Here is a 17,866-nt window from a genome sequence, read left to right on the forward strand (position 1 = left end):
AGAAAGTAATGAAATAAGTATTGAAAGTAAAATGTTTGTTTTATTAATCCAGAAAACGGGAAAAATACGTACGTACATACTGTTACGTTGATTGATAGTAGTAATACTCAACAATGTATTTCTTAGTTACCCCAATGTACGCAACTAATTACACAGGAATTATATACAGAATAATTCCGACTGGAATGGATTTGATTAGACTCTACTTCTCCCACTCTGGACTTCACTTGTTGGCTGAGACTGACTCGTTCCCGAAGGTGGCCTCACTTTAAACCCATGCTTCCTTTCTAGATGTTCTGTGATAGAAGTTTTCTGGAAAACCCATCTCCCCAAAAATTGATGACGTCATCTCAAAATTTTGGCAAATAAATCCTATCTAAAATGTGCAAAATATGATGAGTCCATACTTGCGATGTATTTTTGGATTCATATTTTTTGGAATTGCTTATACAGGGTGCCTCAACAAAATTAATTAATGAGTCAATTTATTTTAGTGATCGTATCGGCTCATTTCATTTTTATTGGGAGTATAACATTGTTTTTATTAATATTACATGCATCTAACCAAATTGATAACTTGTTGTGAATGTTCTTACAAAAATATTAACGAGGTCATCACATGTTGTAAAGGAGAAACTCATCTGAAACATACGCGTAGCACGTTTCTTTGCATTTCATTGCAAAATTCAATTTTATAATTCTCTCTATCTAATATATTATGAAAAAATAACCCCATACGATTTAGCGGAACTATTTTTTATTGCCTTAGAAAAAAAGGTAAGAAAAGGGATAAGGTACAGTTGAATTTTAGAACTGCTGAAGGTTTTTGTTAGGAGAATCCTGAATCCTAAGCAGATCTCACAGGTCAACCAGGGGCAAATTTTAGTAGAAATGAATTTTTTAAACAAATAAATTCAAGCGTTTTACCTAGTTATCTCTTTTAAGACAACGACGCAAGTGACCGAAGTGCATTCTTAGAAAATTCTATCCCTCCTATTCCCAATCCGTCAAAACGAAAAACATAGGAGTATTTGAGAAACGAACAAAATCTGAAAATTGAAATGAACCGCTAAAAAGAGAAAAGAGAGCAGACTGATATGAAAGATGTTTGCAATAATTAGTCTGTTATAATAACTTCCGTTTTGTTTTATGTTCAAAAAGTCAATTACGCAACCGTAGGATTTATCACATCATTTTATCTTTTAGTATACCTAACCCCAATTTGAGCTACCAAATTACAAAAATTTGGCAAAAATTCCTTGAGTGCCCCTAGTTTATTCAGATATTTTTGTTTATTATAGTAATCTTTGGAAGATGATATGTATATATTATTATTTCAACACAATTAGTGTGTATTGTTGGTTCTTAAAAATGTATTGGTTTTCTGAAGAAGTTGATAGACAGGTATATCAATTGCAATTTATTATAAAATCATAGCAATTTTTCTCAAATTTGCTTATCTTTATGTTTTGCCGTTTTTTTATAAAGTAATGTTTCAACATTTAAGTACTTATTTGAAATGTTGTCTTGGTTTTTACTAGTATTATAGCTAAACAATGATAACTCTAACAGAGAATTTTGTATTGTACTAACCATTAAATTTCTTCGTTACGTGATATATGAGGTTAGTACGTGTTAGATTCGGTTCTGTTATTTTATTTTGTTTTATATCATAAGTAATAATGCGTAACAGAATTAATTGAAAACTTTTTTCATACCTACTGTAAATACTGACTTTGTGGTGCTTATATTTTTTGAATACTTATTTAATAATTAAACATACACAACTATTTCATTACGTGGGCAGCACCTTAACCTTAAATTACATTACCTACACTGATTCACACAAAGGTTGAGAGATAGAAATTTAATTGTAATTGTTTGTAGATGAAATGTGACTAACAAAAAACATGTTCAAGTTGGCGTTGCGCGGACCACACACAACGTGGAATAGAAAAAATAGATTTTTGCTGAAAGAGCAGAATTATAAATACCTACGCGTGCGACGTCGGCGTTATGGTAACTTAAAAATCTCTTACAAAAATCATTACTTTATTAAACCACTCATACATACATTTCGATGTTCAACAAAAAGTAAAAGTAAAAACACTATTTTAAATGTAGCCTCTCCTTATACTCGTTAAGTTCCTTGACCATCTCCTGAATCTTCTCGCTCCTAAAACACACCATTTACTCACTACCACACAAAATCCTTACACTTACGTCTCCTTTAAATTATTCTTAATCGTGTTCGAATGCGTTTCACTCATCTGAGACACTTTCCTTTCTTCCTGAGCCTTCCAGTTCGCAATCTGTATCTTCTGGTACTTCACCTTCATTTTCAACTTCTCGATTGACGTCTTGTACTTCTCAATTTTGTCTCTATACAGCTCCAACTCCTTCAAGTACTCCTTCTCAGAATCCGACGGTTCGGCTCCCTTCTGAGACACCACCACCAACAACTTCTCACACCTCTTCATCATTTCGTCTTGCTTATCTTTAATATCTTCGTACTTCTCGGCCAAATTTTCAGCTTTTTCTCTTAGTGCATGTTTTTCGGCGTTCATGTTATCAATTTGCTTCAGTTGGAACTCCTTCATCATTTGAAGGGCTTTAACTCGCTTTTCGATTTCTTCACGCGCACGCGCGTGGTTTTCGAAGTACTCCCGGAAGACTTGGGAGGCTCTTTGCAACAACTAAACATAAACATGATTAAAACATGTTGCAATAAATAAGCTAAATGGTACTTAAAACTATTATCTTATGGTCTAAAGTCAGTTTAATGTATATACAAACATCTTAGAATATTTTAAAAAAGTAAGAAATTTACGTTAAATAAAAATCTGTCCTAACTCTGCAGAATTATAATTAATTCAAGGTATTTCTCTAGTACAACAAAAAAACAGTAACTAACCTCGTAACATTCCTTCTGTGAATGCTTCCCTTCACCTCCCAGTTTTAAGATGGGCTGATTTGATGATCTTCGCAGCAATTTCTGGATGTTGTGGTCGAAAGGATCACGCAGCATTTTTTTGAGTGGGGAAGGGACGTCACCTTTCTTATCCTCGACTTCTAGTTCTTCGATCGTTGGTAAAATTTCAGCGGTTAGGATTCCTAAGCTTAGCAGGTTGCCGTCTGCTAGAATAGCGATTAGCGATGTGGGTTCGTAGTAGAGAGCGAAGCCTATTATCGGGTTTGTGTTCTCAGATGCCGAGGTTTTGGTGCAGACGAGGTACTCAGCTTTGCTTTCTTGGTTGAAAATGTCATCCATAGGTTGGTTCTCTGAAATTTTGGTAATTTTTCAATAAAGTAAATTTCCAAAAATTTTATACAATATTGAAATATGTAATTAGAATTCAGATTTTAAACAGGTTTTTTTAAAGTAAGAAATACATGAAAGGAAGACGTCTCAGTAGTGGATTTTGCATTAAACAAGAATTATGGGCCAATATTTTCTAAAACTGAAGTACAATTTAGCCGCAAAATTTTAAGTGATGTTACGTGTGTACGAAATAACTTAGTTCAGCTCAACACAGGTGGTTTGAATGGCTCTTTTTAGGGAAACTGATTTTTCTTGGCGAAAATTTGACAGATTTTCTTAAATTTTACATGTTGGTTGGCGAAGAGAGTGAAAGATAGTCTTGGCACTCCTGTCAACAGCACTTTGTATAAAGAAAAACAAATTTCAGATAACTTTTTACTCCTCAAACGATAAAATATTCATTTTGATTAACGTTTGATTTTATGATTTTTGACGTTTCACAGCTTGTGGACTAAAAACTGTAGGTTTCACGTTTTCATTTGTCCGCCTATTGAAACCTTCTTGTATAACAATCAAAGAATGTATTTTATATTTGTCTCTTTTATTAAGTAAATCTCGGATTTTCAATTTCACTACACATATTTAAAGATGACGGTCACCTTTACAAACGTATAAAGAATTGAAAGTGTTTTAGTTTATTTATACAGGGCGAAAATATTTGCAAAATATTGGTTTTCCCATATTTTTCACATGGGACACCTGTACTTTGAAACATTTTCGAACTTATTTTTTCGACATCAAATTTGTTGTTGTTGATTTTGGAACTAAGTATTTCAAGAATAAACACCAACAAGCCGGGTAAAAAAAAGCCTACTACAGCCAAGTTAGAATATATAAAAATTGGTCTAAGGTTACTTCGACCTCTCGCTGTTGAACTACAGTCCAACAAATTCCGTTTCTTTGAAAAATTATAATACATTTTTGTTTTGTGATAATATTTGTATATTAAAAACCAATGGTTTAATGACACTTGTAACCCCCTGCGCAGACATACGGACAATATGAAAATTTATTCATAGCAAATAACCAACGGAAAAGAGTGTATTATTATCAGTGTATATGCTTAACTTAGATTGTTTATGTTTATACATCGAAAGAATGTCACGTAAAAATTTGTTTAATTTGAATGAGTTGTCTCCTCAAAACAGAGGACTAAAATGATTAATTAAGCCAAAATGGAAAATAATGTTTTGAATATGATTATTATTATTCTTATATGACGAATAAAAATTTGTTGGAGGATATAAGTATAATCCGACAAATCCAGCTGTTTAAAAAAATTATAAAATTTGATTTTACCATTTTAATTTTGTGATAATCGCTGTAAAGTAAAAACCAGAGGCATAAATAACACCCCCGCAGCCCCTGCGCCATACGGCCATTGTAAAATACATATATTTAAAACACAGAATTAACGGGATAAAATGTCCTTTAGCACTAGGTAATAGCGATCTGAAGCTCAAGTGTTTATTTATGTTTATACATCGAAATAATGTCACGTAGAAATTAGTTTTATTTGAATGAGTTTGTCTTCTCAAAACAGAGGACTTATATTACAATTAAACCACAATCGAACAAAATGTTCTGAATATTATAATTCTTATTTTATCATTATTATATAAAGCAAATATAAAGTATTCTTTACATTTTCGAGAAAATGGCGTGACTTGTGCTTAATTTGACTAATACAAAATTTGTGATCAACATGGATAATACTAGTGACAGCACAAAGCAAAAGTAGTTACAGCGTATTACCAATGCAAGAAAAAAAGTAAAGGGTCAAGTTAGGCATCGAACCCACGACCATAGGTCGTCCTTTCCCGAGAAAGTCACTGCGCCACGAAGACTTATATCCCGTGTTGGCAATATAACGTTATAACTTGCAAAGATTTAACGAAAAAAATGAAGTATAGAGTATATTTTTGTATAACATTCAAATAATTTTAAATACAATTCATTGAAATTACGTCATAAAATTGTTGGTGGAATTGATTAACCAAATTTTGGATAGTATTTAACCATCTACATGATATTTCTAATATACATACAAAATATGACAACAATCGCTCCAGCAGTTCCGGAGATTACGTATTTAATTAAAATGGATACAGACACTAGATAGACAGACAGACAGACAGAAACAGGAGATTACTTTTTCGTACTGTAGGGGTCATGAAACGTCGAGAAAACATAAAAGTGGCCATTCGCCCGATGGACTCGATTACTATACTTCTTTAGCTTACGCTTGGGAAGTAATAAAATACAAGCTGTTTCTTAATAAAACAACTGACATTTTGCAAATATACACGGTGTGTAAATAAATACAAATGTTGCTTCATTTTTTTTTTCTTTTTTATTCTTAACGATAAACCTGTAATTCCTTGAGCAAATTTATATTATTTTAAAAGATCTACTCACACACTCCCATTTTTATTATCACTTCCGGTAGAACCAGAAATGACGTCAATTTTTTTTTATGGAACACTAGGTATATTTTTTCATAAATGGAAAGATTGATTTTTTCTAAAAAATCAAAAGCAACCAATATTCTAAAATCAATACTTAAAAAGTTATTCAATAAAATAGACGAAAAATTCATATTTAGTTTATTCATGACAATAATCTAGTAGCTTGAAAAATTGACACTCATGTCATTTATTCACATAAGCGATCTTTTAAAATGATACAAACTTGCTCAAAGAACTATATGTTAATCTTTAAAAATAAAAAAAGTTACAGGGGTTGTATCAAATAAAAGAAACACGTGGTATATGGTATTCCATCTAAAAAATACAATTTTGATATATCAAACTTTACATGGAACACTAGTATATCGAAAAATAAATCAAAATTACAGTTTTAAATAAATTCTATTAATGGTTGTGAAAGACTTTTTCTGATTTTTTTCTATCGCCACCAATTTTTCACAACTTTTCTAACAAACAACTAAAGATATCAAATTTTTAGTTAAAAAAAGTTTGACAATTCAATGTTAACACGAACAAGATATATAGAAAACGATTTTAATTTTTTAAATTTCAAAACCCGGAATTTTTTGGAAATTTTAATTTCATGTTTCAAACGTATGTTGCAAAAAACTAAAATGATCGCTAACAAAGCTTCCAGACCTATGTGGAAACAAATTTCAGAGATCCAAATCATTTTGAATCACAAATTTTAACGATTTCAGGTTTATCCAAATTGCAAACCTTCAAGATTTTCTCTTCACCAAAATGTCTTGAATACATACCCGTACTCCCATTAATGTAAATCTGCAAATCCTTCAAACACGTGATAGACACAGAATGAATCCCAGCTGAATGCGTCGCAAAATACCGTCCAGGTCTGGATTCATCCTTATGTAAAAAAATCGGACAAGTGTATGCGTTGTCTTCCGTTGTAGTCGACAACCCCAACTCCAATTCTATACTTTCAAAGCACAGTAGCTCTTTTTGGGGGGTATTTGGAGTTTCACTTTTCAACTAAAAAAGTTCAACGTTTACCAAAAATTATGCACCATTTTTCGTATACCTTCGCGTATTCTTCCTCTTCAATCGGCAGTAAAGTCGAATGATAAATCGTACCGTTGGAATTAGCAATGCACACAACTTCCGGATTTGTATTTAGACAAATAATTGAACAGGCTTCTTCTTGTGGGTCCTGTCGGGTGTTTCTTGGAAGAGGACCAGTAACTGTTGGTTTAGTTCTGGAATAATAAAATACTGTATTTGACAGAAAACCCAAAATCAGAATAATCCCACTTTTGATCTGCGGGTATATTAATTGTGTAGACGCTTCCATCCCCTCGTAAAACATACACCGGCCATACCAAACTGGAGAAATTTTTTTCTTTGATGAAAAGCGATTTCGTGTCTAGGTCGAGCTCTGGCTGCCCGAAGTCAAAATCGACTCCCACTTCGCCAAAAGCGGCAAGATATGATGTTTTAGTTCCGGGGAATACACCAAGTGGTGTCTCTCCTATTTGGTAAGCGGCCAAACTAATTGCTGTGGAGTTCTCGATGGCGTATAACCTAAAGTAAAAATTATATAGTAACGTTCTGGCTGGGTAGGATACTCACCTGAGGGTGTTGTCGGATGTAAGAACCAAAATGTGAGCATTTTTGGGACTACCGGGATGAAAACGGACTCGTCGGACTTTAATCACTTCGCTGCAGAACAACAAACGTTCGTCTAAGCTGTGACTCCTGAAAAAAAGTTATTTTTTTTTATATTAAAGTTGACAAAACAAATTCAGTAAAAATAGCGCTGCATTTATCTAGCTAAGTTATATTTTTTTGTTTTCTTAATTAAACACCTAGGGCGCTCCATTTTCCATATAATAAAAATTTTGTAATTAAATTCTGCTCCTTTGGCTCTCGACGATTAAAAAAAAATCATCACAATTGGGATAGGGCGGGTGGACGGGGCTTATATTTTGCCTTTTTTCTTAATATACGTAGTTGTCTTTTCAGAAGAAGAAACTTAAAACATATTTACAATGGTAAATTCCTGTAAACAAGCATGGATCTGGCAATTAAGCCCCTCCCCCCCCCTCGATCTGAAAACGAATGAAAAAATCATCACAATTGAGAATTGTGATCGGGGCGGGTATGGGTGCAGCCTAATCTTTGGCTTTATTTTTTTCTTAATATACATAGTATTCTTTGAACAACACGATACTCAAAAAGATTTTTAATTTCTCGTAGAGACATAAGGATTTTGCATTTAAGCTCCGCCTTCTTGGCTCACGACGAATAAGAAAAAATCATCACAATTCCTATAGGGCGGGTGGGCGGGGCTATATTTTGCCTTTTTTTAATATGTGTAGACTTATTTCGACAACAAGAAACTTAAAACATGATATTTCAAACAATTTTCATGAGAATGCAGAGGTATAATGATAATAGACATCGCTTTCTGTTATTAACAAGCGACATTTTTGTAGCAAAAAACATCAACTCGAAGCCAGAAATTCATTTTCGTATAGTAAAATTATGACTCCCAAACGAAACTCACTACAAAAATTCTCGACTAATGTAAAACTTATTTATCATAGCGCTTGAGATTTGATTCATTTTGAAATTTCAAATTGCGCGCGGATGGTACACTTTTCTTCGCGTAGATTTAGTGACTTTTCTAGGAGAAATCGGGTGAATGGTCAGGCTATGCCTGCGTTTCTAGTGAGTTTTCCTATTGGACAATCGGAACATTTTCAATGTTCGTGTCAATTTCGACACACGCAGTATAATATTAATATATAATAAAAGCGGAAACGACGCCGGGGACCGAACCACGGACCGTACCTTTGTAAAGCCGAAGGACAGGTCTATGAGTCAGGCTTACGTAGCTAAGTATTATGTGAATGAAGAAGGTATGCAATAAAAATTATAACAACTATAAGAAACAAAAACAAGGCGGATTCATAAAGCACAAGTACAGGAGAATATTATTTTATAAATAATCGAACACTGCAGTTTCAGAGATTATCTGTCTAAAAAAAAATCGACACAGACGACAGACAGACGGAAACGGGAGACCCATTTTTTCGTACATTAGGGGCTTTGGGATTGCCTTGTCTATTAAGCACATAATCAGTCCAAAAAGCTTGTAGTCATCTGGTGTATCAACTTTTTTATTTGATATTTTGCGCTATTTTTATTTTTCTAGTCTTACGAAGTTGGAATGACTTTAAGTTGCATTCCTATTTACTGTATGAAATCTCTAATAAATATTGGTGTACTACTAAAGTTTAAATTTATTCTAACTGAATTAAATAATTATGCTGCTGTGGTTCTAATCCAGCATAGTATGATTAAAATAACTATACACAGTTACACAGATTTGAATTTGAGTTCAAAATTTAATTTGAATTAAACAACCCAGACACAAACATTAAACTAATTAGCCCAACTTATTACTCCTAAAAAATAAATAAATATATAAAAACACGCATTTATTATTTAGAAACGTCACAAAATTAATTGAAAAAAGAACTCGTGGTGGTCAAGCAATTCAGGCTTGGGTCGGACCGGGTTTGAAACTATACAAACTCATACAAAGCGTTTTGTTCCCGAAATAAACTTTGTCAGGTTTTGGAAGCGTTTTTGGCTATTTTTTCCAGTTATAACTAAATTATTTTGATAATTGTTTAGATTCTAACAATTTAGCTAAAAATGTTTAAGAGAAAACTTAGGTGGTTTATTAAAAAATATGTAGATGTTATGACTACAACTTTTTCAGTAGTTTATTTAGTTAGTGCGTATTATGGTTTGCTATATTTTTGTATTTCTTTGTGTTCACAGTGCAACGCCTCAGCCAGAAAGCAAGAAAAGCGATTTAAATAAATAAATTAGTAAACAAAACCAAATCTCACCCCCTCCTCCAACCAATTTAGCGTTTACGCAGCCTAAAAGCCCCACTTACCATTATGTTTGTTTAATTAAATACACCCATAAAGGCACACGGCGAAATAACAATTAAAAATCTAGCATCAGTGAGTCGAGAAGTCTTAAATTTAATACGGAACTTCATGATAATAATAAGCCGGCTTGGAAACGTCGTACCGGCGACGTCAGGCGTCGCGAGGCGTCCAAGACGAAGACGTCGCGTGCCGCCGTGGACGCCGTCGACGAACGCCGCATATTAATTATGCTACGTAACCTTCTAATAAATGTCCGGACAGTAATGAAAAGAAATTCTAATTAGGAAAATAAGAGTCGGCGGTGGTAAACTAGAGGATTTATGATTTTTATTCCCGCCGTTCGCCCGAAATGGTAATGCGACATGTTTTTACATCAGCGGTAATGGATAAGTTGGGTTAAGTGTCGAGGAAACTTCTGCGGATATTATGCCGATATAAATAAGCTTCGACCTCGGGAGGGACACGCACAGAGGCGGCCTGGCCGCAATTGTCTGGAGACGCGGTCAGATTTTACTCATTAGTGGGGTGGCGCAGTCGGTGGGATAACCTGAACCACATTAACGCTTTTTATAAAAATAACAATAACAGTATTAACTTTTAATACGCACATGGTGACTGTGTAATAATTACTTATCATTTTAAAACTTGACAGATACCAGACGGCCTTTAAAATACACCTATTATTCAAATTTACATGTAATCGTCCACAACCAAGCAATTCGATGGAATTTTCACGCGTAAGCACAATCACATAAACCGAAAACGCCAGGGATCATGTTCGACAAGCTATAAAACGCTTCAAAGCCTCTAAAAAATAATTAACTAACTCCGCTTTCCTGAAAAAAGCCGTAATCTGTTGACACTAGCCGCTATCGCTGTTCATTAAGTCAATAAAAACCGATGCATTTCCGATTGACTTTGAACCGCTTCGAGTGCTAATCCCTTACCCTCTTGCTAATTGTGGATGTGTGTGTGCGGATGTGCAAACGTTGAACCGTCGATTTTTTATCTGTCCCGACCAGCGCAGCGGTCGTGCTGAATGTGTATTTTTCCGTCTTTCCACGTTTTAGTGGTCCATCGGGAATGGCGATATACTCCTTTGAATTATTATATTTGGATACGTGGTCGATAACAGTTTTAATTTTTTGGTATTTGTTTTCGGGCCGTTGCGATATCCATTTTTACGACTCACACTGTCGAATGATTTATTCGTGCTGTGGTATTAATCGCCCGACCAGCGGATAAACATAGGGACAAGTTCGGAATGCGAAGATCGAACATGTTTGCACATTCGACCGACTGCACCAATTTCCAGGGAATACGCATTGCATCTCAAAGGCAATTAGATAATTTAGGTTTATCCCACCGACTGCGCCAATTTTAATGCTTAAAAATATATGATACTCCCTCTGTCCGAAAATATGGTATACATTTTACAAAAATATTATAATTAACGAGTGGTGACCAGCAAATTATAATCAAGTAATTTTGTTTGCAACTTGTATAATAATGGAACATCATATAAATAGTGGACTGAGATCTACGTTCGTTTCTGTTAAAAAAGCGACCAAGAAAATTACTACAATAACAACGAAAAAAATCGACACCCGCTGAATTTAAAAAATAAGTGATTTTAGAAAGAATAATTAAATTAAATAAATTATTTATTATAATAAATAATAATAATCTAATTTATTTATATATTTATTTATTTATTTAATTTTAAGTATAAAATCCTTTGACTGGCCGACAACCTCAGTGGCGTTTGATGCAATTCAGGGTTTATCTGATCAAGATCATCACGAAAATTGTGTAGTTGAACAGTCATTTCTAATTTTTAAGGAATTTTAACATCTAGGAGAACTCGTATAACTGAGGAAAACCTAGAAAAAGTAGTAATTATTATTAAGCATTCTCGAAGTTGTAGGCCAGACTGCAATAACGCTGGCGATCGGACGACAATCAGTCTGATAATAATTCATTCAAATTTTGACGTACTTTTTAACCATATCAGTTTTGACAACAGGAAGTAAGGTGGGGTGACAGGTCTATCAATTTCAAGCAAAATTCATTGATACCAATTGAAATAGTATTTGTTGATCAGGAATCCAGTTTTTACGAAAACTGATAAAATTTGATTTTGCAAAGTTTTATTTATATTAGGATAATCCCTACAAGGTAAACAGAGATAATACCATTCACAATGTAAAGAATCCATCTTCGAACTAACTCAATCGTAAGTATCTGATTTTATAAGCAAGATATCGACTACATCCATATTTGAAAACGTGGAAAATATTGCAGATTTTTTTTTCTAAAGTATCTATTTAATTGTGGTAAAATTCAAAGACGATTCATAAATCACGAGAAGAGGAATATATTATTTTATAAAATTTAGATAACCTTTACTATGCATAATGATAAGGGGGCGTCACCAAATTGTTGGTGGAGATGATTAGACAAATTATGATTAGAGTTTTACCATCTACACGATATTCCTAACATACCTACATAAAATTTGACAACAATCGGTCCAGTAGTTTCGGAGATGATCTATCAAATAACGATCAAGTTATTTAAAGTCATATGTACCCAGATAATGATATTACTGAGTAAATAAGCAAGTTTCAGGGGTGCGATGTAAAACTTTTTTACATATTTTAATATTCATATTCCTGTTAACAAAGATCTGATAAATTGCCAAACAAAACCCAAAATATAGAGTTGAAACAACAAAACGCATTTTTAAAGTCTCAAAGTTGTAAAATATTGAGAAGTTTTGAAAGTTAAAAAATTGGTCGAAAGTTGTGTCGACAGAGCTTCCCTCGCACTTAAAATACAATGAAACATATCCCGTATTTTCGAGTTGCGTTTTTTCTTTACAGATTTTGTGGTGACGTCATCAACATTTTTGCAAGGACACGTTTATCAACTTGGATTGGTGCAGTGTAATAACAAAACTAACAGTATTGTATTCCCAAATTTTTTGGCAGCTGACATACCCTCTAAGAAAAGAGAGGGTGGGTGGGCGGGGCTAATAGCTGACTAAATAAGACTGATTTTGGCAAATGATATACCTTATAAGAAAAATGAGGGCGGGTGGGTGGGGCTAGTACCTGTTAGGATAAAACTCATTTTGGCAACTGGCATACCCTCGAAGAAAAGAGAGGGTGGGTGGGCGGGTCTACTACCTTCTAAGATAAGACTGATTTTGGCAGATGGCAGAGCTCTCAAGAAAATGAAGGGTAGAGGGTATATCATTTGGCAAAAACTGTCTTATCCTGGCAAGTATTGACCCCGCCCACCCACCCTTTATTTTCTTGGAGAGAATCCCATTTAGCAATATCAGCCTTATCGTGGGAAGCACTAGCCCCGCCCACCCGGTCTTTATTTTCTTAGAGGGCTAGTACCTGTTACGATAAGAGTGATTTTGGTAAATGACATACCCTCTAAGTAAAGGGAGGGTCTAGTAAGTGCTTAGATAAGACACTAGAGGCTCCAAGGCACTTTCAAATCTTTTCCCAGCAGGAAGCAAAAAAAAACGGGGTGCGAAAATTAACTCAAAAACAGGTTAGTTCAGAATTTTTCAAAAATAGAACACTAAAGTCTCCTAAAATTCTTTTAAATAATTTAAAAACCCATTAAAAAACTCCATGGGTTCCCAAAATAATACACCATGGGTACCCAAGTCTCCCGAATTAAAAAAAAAAAACACTGCGGCACCCAGGACTTTTTCAAATTCGTAATAGTAATTTATGTTATAATTTTGAAACAAGTTATTATAAAAGTTTACCGGACTTATGTCGCAATGAGTTTTATTTCCACTTCATTGTTTAAAGTTGAAAAAAAAAATTTTTAATTGAAAATATGATCATCTATGAAATGCTAGTCTCTAAGGTTATTGTTTCTATTGTTTGTTTTGCTGAATTTTCCGAGACAAAATGTCAACAAAGTGTAATATCCCGGATGAAATAGTTGGGAATACAGATTCCACAATTTATGTTACTTTTAATGTTTAGCTTTTTTTAAATTATTATTAAATTTATTAATTTTGTATTTTTTTAGTAATAAATAATTTTAATTATGGATTTATTTCATTTGAGTCCGATGAAATAAAAAATGAACCATATTGATGAAACGTCTTCAAAAATGGCGCAGCACCAGTTGGCCAAATAAAACTGAAAATACCTTAAAAACACAATATTCTCACACTCTCTTTCTTAGAAGGCATCTCATTTGCCAAAATCAGTCTTATCTTAGCAGCCACTAACCTCACCTACCCACCCTGTCGTTTCTTAGAAGGTATCTCATTTGCCAAAATCAGTCTTATCTTGGCAGTTACTAGCCCCGCCCACCCACCCTCTATTTTCTTAAAGGATATATGATTTGCCAAAATCAGTCTTATCTTAGCAGCTACTAACCCCACCCACCCTCTCTTTTCTTAGAGGATATCTTATTTTCCAAAATCAGTCTTTTCTTAGTAACTACTAACTCAAAAGATTTTTTCATGTTCATCCAGCAACAAAACTAGTTTCCTTTAAATTTATCCCAAAAATAGAACACCAGGGGACCTAAAATTAGCTGCGAACTTTTGAACGTAGGGTTTTGAAAACTTTTGACAATTTTTGAGACGTCAAATATTTTAACTGCTCGATTTTTGCTGTTTTGTATCAGACAAATATTGTTGTCAAATGGAATTTGATCAAATTATTACAAAAACAACACAACCATATCTTTGTACATTCTAAGTCAAATGGTAATTAAACATGGTCATGCGCGAGAGAGATATTAACTAAAAGTTTTATTACCAGTTATTGTGATAATGAATGTGTTGTTTCGTTGTTAAACGTAACAAAAGAGCCAATTTTAAAATCATTATAACTCCACCAAAATGTGAGAAGGATTTTTTTTACTGTTTTTCGCAGACTCACCAATTGATTGTTAGGAGCGCAGCTGAGTTAATCCGCCATTTTCCAGACACCCAGTATAATTGATTTTGGTATTCCTTTTCCAAAACCCTTGAAACTTAATCGTAGTTTGTCGTAAATTTAGAGTTGTCGAGTTAAATTTTTTCTTTCTGTTCTTATTTTTTCTCTTTTTCATTCCATATGTAGATCCGTAGATAATATAATTTTTTAACATACTTTTTGTCTTGAACATAACAATATCTCCCTTGTCTTTGTTTATGTTTTTTCCTAGTTCTTAGTTTTTGATATTTATTTATTTTTTTATTCTATAGGCACTGATTTGTTGATTCGACTGCCACGTAAGTGTCTTCCTATTATTGTTTTCTCTAGGATATTTACGAATTTTTCGTATTTTCTTATTTATCCTGGCGTCTCAGTTTTCTTTCCGAAATTTCTCCAAAGTCCCCGTTTTGTTTTTGAATTGTTCTTTTAGTTTAATCGCCACATCATCATGAAAACATTTGCTTAAAAAATAAATGGTGGACTTTGAAATTTGATTTATGGTTTAGAGCGCCACCTGATTTAATCAATAAAATAAATTGACACATTTATTAATTTTTTTGAGCCACCTGTTTGAACAGATCTAAAAAATAGGAATACAATGATAAATCACAAGTAAAAAGTCATCATAATTTGCACATTTTGGGTAGAATTTATTCTGCAAAATTTTAAGATGACGTAATCAATTTTTTGGGGGGAATAAACATATATTTTGATTAATAATTTACAATGCTTATGATAACTTTAAAACGGCTGCAAGCCTTCAAAGTATTCAGTTTTGCAATTCTTGATTTATTCAATAAACCAAATTGACTGATTCATTAATTTTTTTTGAGTCACACTTTATAAGCAAATCTAAAAAATTGATCGAAAGTTGTTTTAACAGAACTTCCCTCGCTCCTGAAATAGAATGAAACATAAAAAATAAACACCCCCTCAGATTTAGGTATTTAACTCGTTACTGTGGAAATTTGCAATTTAACACCCTTAATTTAACAAGTTTTTAGAAGATTAATAGAGGCAAAATCAGTCTTGTCTTAGTACTAGCCCCGCCCATCCGCACAACTATTTTCTCAGACGGTATGTTATTTGCCAAAATAAGTCTTATCTTAGCAAATACTAGCCTTATTCATCCGCCCTCTATTTTCTTAAAAGGTATGTCATTTGCCAAAATGCTACTATCTGCTAAGATATTATAAGACCGATTTTGGCAAATGACATAATCTTCGGAGAAAACAGGGGGTAGGTGGGCGGGGCTAGTACTTGCTAAGATAAAACTGATTTTGCGAAATGCCATACCCTCTAAGAAAATAGAGGGCGGGTGGGCGGGGTTAGTTCTTGCCGAGATAAGACTAATTTTGGCAAATGACATATCCTCTGAGAAAATATGGGGCAAATCTAAAAAATATAAATGCAATGATAAATCACAAGTAAAAACTCATCATATTTTGCACATTTTAGACAGGATTTATTCGGCAAAACTTTGAGCTGACGTCATCAATTTTTTGGAGAGGAAAAGTAAAATATATTTCGATTAAAAATTTATCATGCTTATCATTACTTTAAAATATTTGCAAGATTTTAAAGCATTCGCTTTTGCACATTCAAAATTAAATTGCAAAATGTTGTTTTACATTCTTGATTTTTTTTTCCAAAAATCTGGACGTTTCGGGTAAAAACTCAAGACAGAGTCACAAACTACATGTGTAGGACTATGTTATTTTATAAAATTTAAAACTCATTTACTATGTACGATTTTGAAGTGACGTCATCACATTATTGGTGGGGATGATTAGATAAATTTTGCTGAGCGTTTTACCATCTACATGATATTCCTAATATAAATACAAAATTTGACAACAATCGACCCAGTACTTTCGGAGATTATTTGCTAATAAAAATCCGGGACGGCAGACAGACGGACAGACAAACAGACGGAAACAGGAGACCTATTTCTTCGTACTCTAGGGGCATGAAATGTCGAGAAAACGTAAAAGTAAAGAGTCGGCCGACGGACACGATTAGAATATTGCATTCGCTTACGCTTGGGATGTAAAAATTCTTAAAAACCAAAATTTTAATATACTCTCTTTGGAGAAATTAACGACTCTTTTCCGAAAACTAGGTCTTACATAAATTCATTATTGAAAGGCGTAAAATTACGATTTTTGAGATGATACTAAAGCGAAAGCGAGTTTTTCTATCACCTTTGCATTTCTGAGCAAGCAATTCGTTGACTATTGTGAAGGAAACTTTAAAAAACACACAGAGTATTACTCCGGAAAGTGACACTTTACCGGACATGTAATTTATATCTATATATCAATTTACTGAAACAACAAAAAATATTTTTAAAGGCCATAAACATAATTTAAAAAATTCCTAATAAATTACAATTTTAATATTCACAAAATAGAAGAATCAATTACATTTTTTTTCCCGGAAAACAAACCTTGCAAGAATTTAAGAGACATATTGTTGAAATGCGTAACATCAAGACTTTTCACTGAACCGAAGGGAAAAAAATTTTTTCAATTGTGCTATTTTTCCAAGGAAGCAATTCGTTGACCAATTTGAAGGCAACTTTAGAACGCCTACAAATACAATTTGGGCAATTTTCGGTGTATCCTACCGACTGCGCCAATTCTAATGCGAATGAAAATCTCTTTCAATTGCAGCGTCTTGTCCGTTCTCCGAAGGAGCATTTCCTGTGCACCTCGCGCCCTTCCAGCGCGAACTAAACACATAACCACCGGAGTTTTCCTCTGGCATTATTCCGGTAAACCGTCGAGATACGTGGATTCTCGCTCGCACTGCCAAAACTTAATCCGGCAATAATTTTATTGCTTTTTTATGCAAATTCCGGAAAATCTTAAAGCTCGCTTGCGGAATCACATAATTCCGCATTATAACCTATGTGTTCTTAATTACCCGAGGCAACTTTGAATATTCATCGCCCCCAGCCACCGCCGCGCCGCCACCAAGTCGAAAAATTATTACGTACACACATACACACACTACGAAAAAACCACGGCATCATATTAATTCGACCTTTTTAAAAAATATATGAAGCACGTCTCCGCTGGGACCCGAAGAACACACAAAATGATAAAAATTACAATTTTAAACGTAATTTTCGGCGCTCGTGTCACATTT

General features: G+C 33.7%; 1 protein-coding gene across 1 annotated transcript in view; it reads right to left on the minus strand.

The window, feature by feature from the left end:
* Nucleotides 1–2,035: 2,035 nt before the first annotated feature.
* Nucleotides 2,036–17,866, minus strand: part of LOC135138326 (nuclear pore complex protein Nup88) — a 123,835-nt gene continuing 108,004 nt past the window's right edge. Inside the window, exons 3-9 of the mRNA XM_064068278.1 lie at nt 7,402–7,527; nt 7,084–7,353; nt 6,854–7,028; nt 6,573–6,804; nt 2,915–3,282; nt 2,224–2,696; nt 2,036–2,176 (exon numbers count right to left, since the gene is read on the minus strand). Of these exons, the coding sequence (XP_063924348.1) occupies nt 2,110–2,176; nt 2,224–2,696; nt 2,915–3,282; nt 6,573–6,804; nt 6,854–7,028; nt 7,084–7,353; nt 7,402–7,527 (1,711 nt within the window). The 3' untranslated portion in view covers nt 2,036–2,109. The remainder of the gene's footprint in view (nt 2,177–2,223; nt 2,697–2,914; nt 3,283–6,572; nt 6,805–6,853; nt 7,029–7,083; nt 7,354–7,401; nt 7,528–17,866) is intronic.

Source organism: Zophobas morio, unplaced genomic scaffold (genome assembly GCF_036711695.1).
Source record: "Zophobas morio isolate AGI-343-1 ecotype UQ-CSIRO unplaced genomic scaffold, CSIRO_AGI_Zmor_V1 ptg000030l, whole genome shotgun sequence".
NCBI classification, from domain to species: domain Eukaryota; kingdom Metazoa; phylum Arthropoda; class Insecta; order Coleoptera; family Tenebrionidae; genus Zophobas; species Zophobas morio.